This window comes from Mustelus asterias, chromosome 10, assembly GCF_964213995.1.
Source record: "Mustelus asterias chromosome 10, sMusAst1.hap1.1, whole genome shotgun sequence".
NCBI classification, from domain to species: Eukaryota; Metazoa; Chordata; class Chondrichthyes; order Carcharhiniformes; family Triakidae; genus Mustelus; species Mustelus asterias.
The window spans coordinates 78,872,960-78,886,064 of record NC_135810.1 but is presented as its reverse complement, the minus strand read 5'-3'; the positions used below and the strand labels follow the sequence as shown (position 1 = coordinate 78,886,064).

General features: G+C 39.4%; 1 protein-coding gene across 1 annotated transcript in view; it reads right to left on the bottom strand.

Moving 5' to 3' along the window:
* Nucleotides 1–761: 761 nt before the first annotated feature.
* The window catches only part of LOC144500054 (coiled-coil domain-containing protein 138-like), a 101,609-nt gene continuing 89,265 nt past the window's right edge, over nt 762–13,105 (bottom strand). The window contains exons 13-15 of the mRNA XM_078222816.1: nt 11,918–12,094; nt 3,815–3,953; nt 762–3,117 (exon numbers count right to left, since the gene is read on the bottom strand). Of these exons, the coding sequence (XP_078078942.1) occupies nt 2,937–3,117; nt 3,815–3,953; nt 11,918–12,094 (497 nt within the window). The 3' untranslated portion in view covers nt 762–2,936. The remainder of the gene's footprint in view (nt 3,118–3,814; nt 3,954–11,917; nt 12,095–13,105) is intronic.

Genomic DNA, 13,105 nt, shown 5'->3' with positions numbered 1-13,105 from the left:
AATTATGGTGCTTTGGAAGTAGTGTTAATTGCTAATTCAGCTTTGACTCAGTCACTGTAATTTTTAATGCTGGTATTTGTCACTGAAAATTTCAACTTGGCCTTTTCCTCATCATTGCTTATGAACATAATTACAAACATGTTCTGTTTTTAATCATTTTGGCAGCAAGCATCAGTGCCAAGTGAATAGCATAAATTTGGAGTAGACATGCCCTCTGTCATACTACAAAAATAACTCAACTTTACACCTGTTGAAGCGCTGACACGTGAAGTGCTATGTCTACTTTCATAAAATGGCAGAGACTGATTAGATGGCTGCTTGTTAGCTTTAAGTTTGTAGCACAAAACCAAAATGGTCAAAACATTTCCAATTTACTTTTATTGACACTGAAAATGCACTCTGTGCTTTACCAAAAAAATCTGTAAACCTGGAACATAAACAGAAAAACTGAAAAGCAAATCTATTTTGAACTCCCCAGCAATTCAGTGTGCAATTACATAAAGTTGTGTGGCATTAGTTACCTAGACTCAAGGTAGAAACTTCCAGTTCTTGACTGGTATTTAGTTAATTAATCTTAGTCAGGAGGGTAATGTTGTTATGATCAGATGAGAAGAGGTGAATGAGCTCCCCTCTATTCAATCTCCTTGGTTGGTATTGCCAAAGGTAAACGTTTCTTTTTCACAAGAATATAATCTTTTCCAAATCAGAATGTATTTAATTATTTAAACTACGAGCAATAAGGAGCCAATCAAACAAGGTTTACTTGAGTCAAAGAGCAAATTTATTGACCCTTAATTCCGAGAAAAATAACAATGCGACGTCAAGCATTCTGCCTTCATGCAGTCCTGAGGCATCCCCCCCCCCCACACACATGCATATCAGAAATAAGGGGAATTAGAGTCCAATTAAAAAAGATAAAAGAATATACATTTAAGTGTCATTTGATTGTCCTTTTTTAAACATTATAGAGGATTTATGTTAGCTGCTTTCCTAAATGTGGTCAGATGAAGGAGATTTTGCAATTATTCATGATCTTGGTTCACTGTTAGGTTTCTGGTATAGGTGGCTTCTCGAACTGGGTGACACACTGAGTCCAAGAGAGAGGTGGAGAGACTCTCTGCTGAAAACCTTCTTGATACCACCTACATCACTTGCAATCTCTCTCTAATGGGTGACAGTCTCACCTCAAAAATAGTTCATCCATTCTGTATTTCCAAGATGTCTGTCTGTGGCAACCATTGTTTCAATAACCAGTACGTTGCATTTTAATGTCTCTTCCTGAGATAGCTATGAGTTTTAGATAGTTCTCTGGATTATAGAAAACACCTCTCTCATATCACAATCCCCAGAGTGATTTGTTGGTTTTTCACCTCCAACTTAGAATGAGCTTTGCATTTTAAGCAGTTTGCTCTGTCTCAATTTAAATTGCAAAATTTCCAGTCAGTTGAAAGTTGAAGAATCATAAAAAAGAGGCACAGCATCATAACAATGGAAATATTAAAAGTGGAAAAAGTAAATTAGAGGGAGGAATTAAACAAAATTGCCTAATATCAACTAATTAGGAATCTGCTCTTAATCATAAATCAGTGACATACAGAAATAGATATTACAGAAATGTAATGTAATGGCCTTCAAGCTCAACTAACCCACTGACAACATCTGGGAACATGAGAAAAATGTTCATTTTGATAAGGCATGGCTCTTGCTGGTCAAAGAATTATATTATAGCATGAAGGCGGAGGACAGGAAAGAAAATTCTGATGCACTCCAGAATTTTATACAATGTTGAGAATTTATTTGGTGCACAACAAATTATTTAATGTGGTAAATACATTTAACTAGTACTTTGGAAAAATGAAATAAGAAAAGTAATTGTATTTATGGGCTGGAATTCTCAGACCTTGCCCACAGCTGGGATTCTGCGGGCCCGCTGGGTGATTGGAGATTTGGCTGAGCACCTAATTCTTTGCTCTCGCTGGCAGTGGTTTAGGACATGCGACATCGGAGAATTCAGGCCATGGACTGTAGCAGTTTAAGGTGGCCCATCATTACCTCGAGCAATTAGGGATGGGCAATGAATGATGGCCTTGTTAGTATCGCTCACATCCCATGAAAAAATTAAAAAATGTGTTCTCATATTTTTTAAACCTTAACAAAAAGTGCTTCACAGAGGAACCACCTTCCGACTGCAGCGGCTACACTATTGGCAAACGTAGCAGCCATTCCACATCAGCAACATCCAACCGATACTTAATTTGTCCTGGTCATATTGGTTGAGGGAGAAATGTTGGCCAGTACACCAGGAGACTATCTTGCTCTTCTACATTTTGAACAGGCAAACAGAACTTTGATTGAATGTCCCATCACAAAGCTCTCCCTTGGGTTTGTTCTGGAATGACGTGGAGATGCTGGCATTGGACTGGGGTAAACACAGTAAGAAGTCTCACAACACCAGGTTAAAGTCCAACAGGTTTATTTGGTAGCAAATGCCATTAGCTTTCGGAGCGTTGATGGAGTCAGATATCCACTCCATGTGACGAAGGAGCAGCGCTCCGAAAGCTAATGGCATTTGCTACCAAATAAACCTGTTGGACTTTAATCTGGTGTTGTTAAAACTCTTACGTTGTTCTGGAATGTCAGCCCAGATGAGTTCCTGGCAAGACTCCAATCCACAATCCAACTTGGAGGTATGAATGATAGCAGCTGACATATAGGGACAGAAGCCCAATAATTTAGAGGTAAGAATTCCACTTCCACGAAGCAATCTAATTTTTCCAATGGTTTCAATTAAAAATATATACGTTAAAACAAGTTTCTATAAAATGTAGTAAAGTATAAAAATCTGTGAACTATTGATAAATTAGACCCAGATAACTCAAAGGTGATGGTAAAAATACAAAAAAACCCAGAATGTTTTAGTCTACATGGATAAATATTTACTGATTTGAATGGCTGTTGCCCGGACTGCCGGCCAAAGTAGTGACTTTAGTCATGCCGAGGTTAAACATAATGGACTGCAGGTTGATAGCCAGGAAGGTATGCTCTGGATCTGTAGTTCTGTGTAACTCTTGAATCAGAATGTGGATGGTGAACAATTCAAATAATTTCTTATTACTCCTGTAAAGAAAGTACACATTGTAATTAGTCTCTCCGTCCAATAGCATTACACTCTGCCACTGAGGGTTTAGACAACAAAGTTTTGGGGCTGGTCCTCATCCAGAGATGTTAAATTGTCTGCTGAAAAATGTAGTCATAAACTGAAATTGATATAAATTCGTGTTTTAAAAACAGCAAAGCTAGTTCTCTAATACAAGTTGGTTTTGATTTTCCATTTTTTTTGGGTTACGAGGTTCATTTGACATCCAATCTCCTACTCATAATCTGAACCAGAAGATTAATCTCAAGTACTGCAATTACTTGCCTCAGCTTCAATGCAGAGTTTGATTTTTTAAAAAGCTATAAAAATGAATTGTGCGCTTAGGTATCATGCACATAATGTGGTTTGGAGTCATCTTAAATCACAAAAAATGTTAAATATTAGTCATGTCTAAAATTGCTCACAGTATTAGTGAGAATCAAAAATAACCAAGGGAAAAAACTGGAATGCAAGGTGCTCAAACCCTTTCACACATTCGGGGGTCTAAGAACTAATTCCTTCTTTGTAAAATTGTTATTGCTAGAAGTCACAAACACACTGAAGAACAATTACTGTTATAAATAAAAGTCAAGTTAAATTATACAAAATTGCTCATTAAATTTGTTAAATTATACTTTGCACATTTCAGTCAATTCAGCAAGATGTAATTTTTCATACTTTAGTTTAGAGAGTTTCTGTAGGATGACGCTGAGTTTCTCGAGAATTTGTATCTCCAGTTTAGAGTTTCTCAGAAGCATGGAACAAGTGCAGAACCAGGTTTCAGTGCTACATGCCTGGAGGAAATGCTGCAAATATCCTGCACAAAAACAAAGAAGCTTACAGTAATACAACATGTTCCTTCTTTCATTCTTCCCCACTTAAATTCTTTTCAGTTTCAATGATTCTGCAACTTTTTGATTGTGTAAAAGGTGCTTCTTTTACCTTTTTTAAAATACATTAAAAGTTGGCCATTTGACCAAAATCATTGGCTTCTATTTAGCGCCATGTTTTTGTTTTGTTTAATGATATATAATTGAACTCTTCTGTTCTTCATAAAATTAAGCACTGCATTAGCATGAATTCAAAATAATTTTTAAAAACTCATAATTTAATGGAAATAACTGGCTGTACTGCTTGTGCTCTTATGAACATTCTGGTACATCTGTAAAATATTACAAACCAGCTTTAAAAGTAAAATATGCTGGATTCTGGAATTCTGAAATACAAACAGAATATACTAGAAATATCCAGCAGGTCTGGCAGCATCTGTGGTGAGAGAAACAGTTAACTTGTCGGGTCAAGAACCTTTCTTTAGAAGTGCTGGAAAGTATGGCAAGGACAGTGGACGTTGTATCCATAGTCTGTCCGCTACCATTGTATCTTGTCAGTAGCGAGAAAGGTGTTAAATGGCTGCTGCCCAGAGTCCAATTTGCCACATAAGTAGCCTACAAAAGACCTGTTCCCATCTTTGCTGACATCTTCACTGCATAGGGACCACCTGCTATATCAGGAGACCAGCTCGCAAACATTTTTGAGCACTCTATGGCTTCGAGGGGTCACCCTGCAGTCATGGCTGCCTCTGCAGTAATAGCTCTGCTTGCCCTCAATGACTATCTACTTGTCGAGGCCTGCTTGATTTGCCTCAGTGCCTTAGACCCCACTTACCTCATCCAGTAGAAGCAGTCCCATCAGTGACCATCACTAACATTGGTGCTGCTGAGATCTCTGGTTGGCTGGGAGGCTGTGGGACAACTGTCCTTAATAAGGGTGGCAGCCACAGCCACTTAATTTATTGCTGATAAGATGTAGACTTGGACCTGCTGACCTCCAAAGTGGGTTTGCATCCAGCTTTTATCTCTGGTGGCAGGATTCCTGGTGCTTTCATAAAATCCAGTGTTATGTTAAAGAAGTGGGTAAGTGGTATTAAACAATGCACTCCTGAATTTAATTCTTCTTTTGTGCTAAATTAACTAGCATCAGCCAGACTGATAATGAGGACACCATAATTTACAGAAGATCTAAGCTGTGGAGAGAAAAGTAAATCAGGATTCCAGTTCATGGAACACTGAAAAGCTGCTCTAGAACTGTACATATAGAGACCGAGGATCAAACAGCCAGAACCACACTTATTAAAACGGGACGATGGGCGGAATTGTATTTTGGCGGCCTTTCCTTGAGCTGAAGTTTCAGAAATAAATGTCATTTTAATTTTTTTTTAAAAAACTATTAAAAGAATACAAAAAGGGGCATGACAAAATTCAATTAAATTGAATCTGTTCAAATAATAAAGTCAGCAAAACAACATTATAGCTAAGAGATCAAAAAAGCTAAACATTAAATTGCAAAATAGTAATATATAAAAGTTTCTTCCTTAAGACTGCAAGACACAAAGTGACTTTGAGAGTCTTTGATGCCATAAACTCTGATATTGTTTGGTGACAGTCTATATTTTGATCCACATCATTCTTGATTTACAGAATGGATAGTAAAAGTAGCTTGTTATTTCCCATGGTCAACTGCAAATATGCTTCAACTGAGCCAAGATTCGTTCACTGCTCATCAACAAGAGCAAAGATAACAGATGTTGCGTGCTGTGTGTTTGGGAAATTGTCATTACATTAACTGTTTGTAAAGAAATTGTAGATCTGCTTGAGGAACATTACTGTCTGTTAGAGACAGACTTGGCATAGCCAAGTTCATTAATGAGGTCAAAAACATTGGGGGCGATTCTCCCACCCCGCCGTGCTGGTTTTCTAGTGCAGTGTGGTCAGAGTCCCTGGGCATGCACGGAATTCGCACAGCTCGTGCATCTCTCAGCACCGGATTTCTGGCGCCATCAGATCTGCCCTGGAAACCGCTGGGAAGAAAGGCAAGTTATTTGCATCTATTTTAATGTCATTTTAATGTGATTAGCGGGCCCGGGACTGAATTCTCCGGGCCCGCAAGCCTCTCCCACCCCACCAGAGCATTACACTCCAGTAGGTCCCCACTTTTGGGGAACTATCAGGACAACCCTGCTGGAGCAAAGTGGGGGGAAAAAATTAGGGCCCCCCCAGAGGGTCAGGCGGCAAGGGGGTGGTGTCCCATGGGCATGGACACCCTGGTCCCTGGCACTGCCATCAACATGCAGCATCAACACACAGCAGATCAGCTTCATCACTTTCATTTATTCTCGTGCTGGACTATGTCCCGATCCAAGTAAATTATAGGATATTAAATCTATGCTAACTCTTCACGATAAGGACAATCTTCAAAGATGTCTAGGTCTCTCTTATTTTCTGTCTCCATACATTTCCAATTTCACTCAAAAATCCTCATCATCATGGGGACTGTTGAGAAAGGATGTGCCTTTCCTAGGGCACGAAAACCACCAATACCTATTTGAAGCACTGAAACTGCATTATCAGAAGCATAAACATTATAATTTTACGAACCTACAGAGACCATTAAGCTGAACACTCCTTCATAGAGGGTGCCATAGAGGCTGCGGGGAAGGGGGGGGTCAGATCGCGGGGTGGGGTGGTAGGACAGGTCAGGCTGTGGAATGTGCAGGCTGTGGATAACAATGGAGGCAAGCTGAGAGCAGCAGAGACTGAGTGACAGGTCTCTGCTGCTAGAGACCCACACATGCGCAATGGCACTCTCTGCTACTCTCAGCCAGCGTTCATGATAAAAATGAGTGTAGAATTGCCAAGTTTACAGTTGGGGCAATAAGTCCACATCCAGGATCCCCAAAAGGTACGTGGCAACCAGTCGAGGTGACACATTTGTTCAGAACTGAGGCTGTATGATGTCATTACACACAAAGTTGTAACAATGAGGTATAACTGAGAATTAATCAGGTCCATTCCAGTTCCTGTGCAGCCCTATTGCATTGAAGACCAAATCCCAAATGCAACCAGGAACAACATCCAAGAATGACAACCACACAGATTACTGAGAGCTATTAAAGAAATCTCCAGATGAGGTTACCATTACAAGATCTGGGCATTACAGCAGATTATCTCTACGCTTAAGAGCATAGATTCATCTACTCTTTACACTTAGGAAATGGCAACTCAACATTAACATATATTATAAACTGTCATACTTCTTTAGGTGGAAAAGTATCTTTAAAAAGGGGGTGTTGTAATATGCTTTTAAGGATAGCAGCATGCTAGCAGTATATGCTCCAGTCTTAGTTTCACCTTGACCTGTGAACAGAACGCAGCACACAAAGTTTGGTTACTGATGTCTTCAAGCTTTATATCCATGCATATATGTTATCATGTGCTTGTCTCAATAAATGAACACACAACCTGTTTACTCAATCCCTGATGAGTGATCGATGCTTTTATATCATTAAACAAATATTAGTGTGTGGCTTGGAGGGGAATGTGCAGGTGGTGGTGCTCACGTGCGTCTGCTGCCCTTGTCCTTCTGGACAGGAGAGGTCATGGGATTGGAAGCTGCTATCAAAGAAACCTTGGTGAATTGCTGCAATGCATCTTGTAGATGGTACACACTGCTGGCACTATGCATGGGTGGTAGAAGGAATGAAGGTTTGTGGAAGGGGTGCCAATCAAGCAGGCTGCTTTGTCTGGATGGTGTTGAGATTCTTGATTGTTGTTGGAGCTTTACTCAACTAGGCAAGTGTAAAGTATTTAATCACATTCCTGACTTCTGCCTTGTAGATGAAAAAGATTTGGGGGAATCAGGAGAGGATTTACTCACCAAAAAATCCCCAGCCTCTGACTTGCTCTTGTAGCCACATTTATATGGCTGGCCCAATTCTGTTTCTGGTCAATGGTAACCCCTGGATGTTGAAGTTGTTGATTCCGTGATAGTAATGCTATTAAATGTCTTGGAGAAGGGGTTAGTTTCTCTCTTGTTGGAGATGGTCATTGCTTGCTAGTTGCATGGCATGAATGCTACTTGCCACTTATCAGCCCAAGCCTGAACATTGCCTGTCTCTTATTACGTAGGAGCTACTTTAGGATCTGAAGAGTCATGAATGGTCCTGAACATTGTGCAAAAATAACCATTTCTGACTTTGATGAAGCAGCTGAAGATGTTTCATCATAGTTGATCGTAATATGATTAATTAGTTGAGAGTGGTGGTGGGGATAGTGATTTATGATGATCAACAGATTGTTTTTGCCTGTGTTTAACCTGATGACATGTGACTCCAGGGGATTTGGAGTCAAAGTTGAAGGATTCCCAGGGCAATTCCCTCACAACCATGTACCACTGTGATGCCAGGTCCTCCGGTGGGACAGCACATACTGAGGAATAGTGATGGTGATGTTTGAGCCATTGTAAGGTATGATTCAGTGTGTATATGTGTATGATATCAGGTTGATGTTTGATTAGTCAATTGGACATCTCTTGCAATTTTGGCACAAGCCCAAGATGCTAGTGAGAAGGACTTTGCAGGGTCGACAGGGTTGGGTGTACCACTGTAATTTCTGGTACCTAGGTCAATGCTAAATGGAGCGTCCCATTACATTCCTTTTTGACTTTAAACTATTGGTTTTGATGCAACTGCTTGGCTTGCTAGGCTAGGTCATTTTAGAGGGCAATTCAGTTGTGGGTGTGAAGTCATATGTGGGCAAGGCTAAAGTAAGAGCAGCAGGTTATCTCCCCTCACTTTGGTTAAAAAGTGAATGAGTACATATGAGTACACTAACGTTAGTGTATTCATGTGTACTCATTCACTTTTTAAACAATAACGTGCTCCTGAATGTCAAGCAGTAAAAGACATCTTTTCAGAATGCCTCACATCTGGAATGCAGTCCAATACCATGAAGTAGAACTTGGCATTCCTCATCCTTTTAAGAATCTTGCTGCACTCTCTTCACCAATAATTTATTTACACCATGCTGGTTTGTTTTTCTGTACTAATGATTCATCCATCACTCCCTGGAAAGAATCTATTGCAAATACTTAGTTGTATTTCCCGAAGTAACTCCACCAAACTCAGGAAGTTCCTGTTCTTCGCTGTGAAAAACCAGAGATGAACTTAGAAAGCCATGTTATTTTTTTGAATGATAAAGTGTTATTGTCCTAAACCTCTAGAAAATGTGAGTAATGTAGACGGAAGCATAAAATTATACAGGGATATGGATAGATTAAGTGAATGGGCAAACTGCAGCAAATGGATTTCAATGTAGGCAAATAAATGAGAGGTTGTGCACTTTAGGCCTAAAAACAATTGAATAGAGTAATGTCTAAATGACGAAAAGCTAGAAACTATGGAAGTCCAAAGAGATTTGGGTTTCATGCACCTGGGGTACTGAGAGCAGTTCTGGGCACACCTTGTGAAGGCCTTGGATGTTGCCTTTCCCTCTATTCAATCAGATGCAGCAACATGTAGAAAATTAACTCGAGTTGGCAGCAACTTGGACTTGCCCATTTTAAGAGACCTTCAAGATCCTGCTAGTCACCACTTGGCTCTTCGAAACCCCCTCTGGGCATGAATGAACATCTACAACTCTATAACAGTAATGAAATCTGGAGGAAAGCTTGGGCAGAAAGCATCCTCACAAATAAACACACTGTCTAGGACCCATCATTTCAACAAGCAAGCTTCAATCTACTCCAGAGCATGCAGACAACCATCAATAGAATACGAGCAGATGTAGCCACCTAATGTACAAGTAGCGCCTCGCCTGACTGTGCCTGTGGAATCCATGACAAAACCATGGAGCACATAACCACCATGCCCTGACTCACATTTGAGGATGGCATTCTGCAGTCACATTTGCTCTCCAGTAGGGCATTGGACTTGCCCACTCTGAGGAGCACCCTTATGATTTTGAACATCCCTATTAAATCTCCTCTCAACCTTCTCATTTCAAAGGAGAACAAACTCAGTTCCTGAAATATATCCATGTAACTGAAGTCCCTCATCCCCAGTACTATTCTTGTAAATCTTTTCTGCACCCTCTCCAATCGTTTCGAATCCTTTCAAAAACGTGGTTACCAAAATGGAAAACAATACTCCAGTTGAGGACAAAAAAGTGTCTTAGAAATGTAAATCGTAACTCCCTTGTTCTTGTTTTTTATGCTTTTACTTATTAAGCTCAGGGTCTGTATGACTTCTTAACCCCAGACATGCTCTCTTCCATCTTCTTTCGTCGGGAAATAGGTACAAAGGTCTGAGGTCATGTACCAACTGACTCAAGAACAGCTTCTTCCCTGCTGCCATCAGACTTTTGAAAGGGCCTACCTCGTATTAAGTTGATCTTTCTCTACACCCTAGCTATGACTGTAACACTACAGTCTGCACCCTCTTCCTTTCCTTCTCTATGTACAGTGTGCTTTGTCTGTATCGCGTGCAAGAAACAATACTTTTCACTATACTATTACATGCGACAATAATAAATCAAATCAAATTCCAGGCCATTAATATATATGTCAAGAAAAGCAATGGCTCTAGCACCAACTTCTGGGGAACTCCACTGTATACTTTCCTCCAATTCAAAAACCTATTTCCTGTATCTCCGTCAACTTTGCATCCATGCTGCCATTGTCCCAATTTTTCCAAGAACTTCAACTTTGCGAGCTATTCTATTGCATGGTACTTTACCAAACATTTTTTTGGAAGTCAATATACACCATATCATCAGCATTAACTTTATCAACCCTCTCTGTTACCTCATCAAGAGACTCAATCAAGTTAGTTAAACATGATTTGGCTCTATCAAGTCCTTGCTGGTTTACCTTAATCAGTTCACACCTTTTCAAATGACTTAAATCTGTCCTGGATTATCATTTTTAAAAGTTTTCCACTACTAGGTTTAAACTAATTAGCTTATTTATCCTTACATCCTCATCTGAACAAGAGTGTAACATTCTCCTGTCCTCTGGCACCATCTCTTATCGAAAGAGGATTTCAGATTATGGCCAGCGTCTCTGCAATCCCCTCCCTTACTTACCCCAGTATTGTTGGATGCAACCTATCCTGTCCTGATGACTTACCAACTTTAAGTGCCACCAGCAATTCTAGTATCTCTTCTCTATCATTTTGCAGCTCAGCCAGCGCCTCCTCTTTCACTATGACAATAGGATGTAGTGGACTAAAAGCAAGGAACTTTTTACTAACCAGGAGAGGGCAGCACGAATGACAATTGCAATTACTCACAAGAAGGTTTGAAGTGAAGAAAGGAGCACAGATAGTTTTGATATCTGACCATGTGTCTTAAGACTGAAAGATTGAGGAGCACACATCTGGACACATGCAGAAGACACAATATCCAATTCAGATTACAAGGGAGTATTAGGTTATGAACGAGAGTATGCTTTGATATCTGGAAATAAGAGTCCATTTTTGAACACAAGACTCATGAGACTGCTTCTGGGAATGACAGCACTACTAATCTCAAATATCTAAGGCAGATTCAAAATTTGTAACACCATATATTGTGGTACCTATATAGCATAACTGAATGAAACACTACATTATTTTCCCATCAATTCATAAGAATATCTAGTGTATATGTGTACTTAACAAAAGACCAAGTACATGCAAATTAATTTCACAAGTCATTTTGAGACCGAGTGCTACAGTTAACTCCATCTATTATGTTTGCAACAGACTTTAAAAAATGGCCTTTATAATCACGTTCTAATCTAAATCATTAGGTAAGGAATTATCAATAGTACATATACATTGCTGATTAAGAAAGCAACATTTAAAAAATTAACACTTAAAAGTTGAAAATGTGCCAATGAGGCTGTTTCAATGGAAATTCTTGACTTATTATTCTGAGCTGTAATGTAGAAAATACATATACTTACTGGACTCCATTGTCATCTGTAGAATGATGTCAACAGCACTGCACAGCAGACTTTTATTAGAAGGCTTCAAGTAACAAAGAATAATCTGCATTGCTCGGTACTCCAAGAACAAAGCTTTGCCTTCATCTGTCTTCAGATCATTCAGGAGAATGTCAAACGCTTGAGCCAGATAATCCACTAGTGATGAGAAGCATGTCGATTAAAAATATTACTCTTTATTTTCCTGAATAAATGTGCATTTCAATATTTCCCTTACCAACGAACCCTTTGGTGTGAACAACTTAATGATTTAGGGCTTCTGATATTCTGATTGTGATAAAATCTCTTAAAAGGTTGAAAAGTAATTTATCCTTTTCAAAAGAATATAATTAATTCTTAATGGGTAATTAATCATGTCAGCTGTTTGGGGCTTTCTTAAAATATAAGACAAGGACTGCAGCAGTTCAAGGAAAAGACCCAATAGCATCTTTACAAGGCAAGAAGGGAAGAACCTACTGGCTATATATCCTAAATCACTCCAATCATCATATTCTCAATATGATGGATTTATACAAAACAATCTATATTTGGAAACCCATTCGTATATCCATGAAGTGCCAAGATAAAAGTTTGCATTGAGTGCCCAAGTTCAGAAATTAGGTCATAAAATGAGAGTTGCCAAAAGCAAAACTTTCCCCATCAGCAAAATAAAAAAATGCCCTTGGCATTGAGTTGCTGTTGCGTATATCCTTGTGTGACTGATGAGAGACTCTTTGCATTAATTCCTTACATTGCTAGATGCTTTGTTGGATAAAACTCTTGAACAAACCAGCAACACTTCCAAACACTGTCCCAAAATCTTACCTTATTGACAGGTGAGCAGACCCTATGACCTGTTTCCCAACAGGATCTCGGGTTAAAGTGCAAACGAGGCCAAAACCCAGATGGCCCGAATGGCATTCGAATTTTGTCTCTTGCCCTGTCCCAGCAGAGCTTCTGCCTCAATTTTACTTTACTTTCTCTTCACACCAAAATTTTGGGTCCATGGGCAACAAGGCCATGATGGCTCTCACAATGCTCATTTCAAAATAAATTAATCTGAGTCCACATTTACTAAGAACATAATAGAGTCATAGAGGTTTACAGCATGGAAACAGGCCCTTTGGCCCAACTTGTCCATGCCGCCCTTTTTTAAACCCCTAAGCTAAT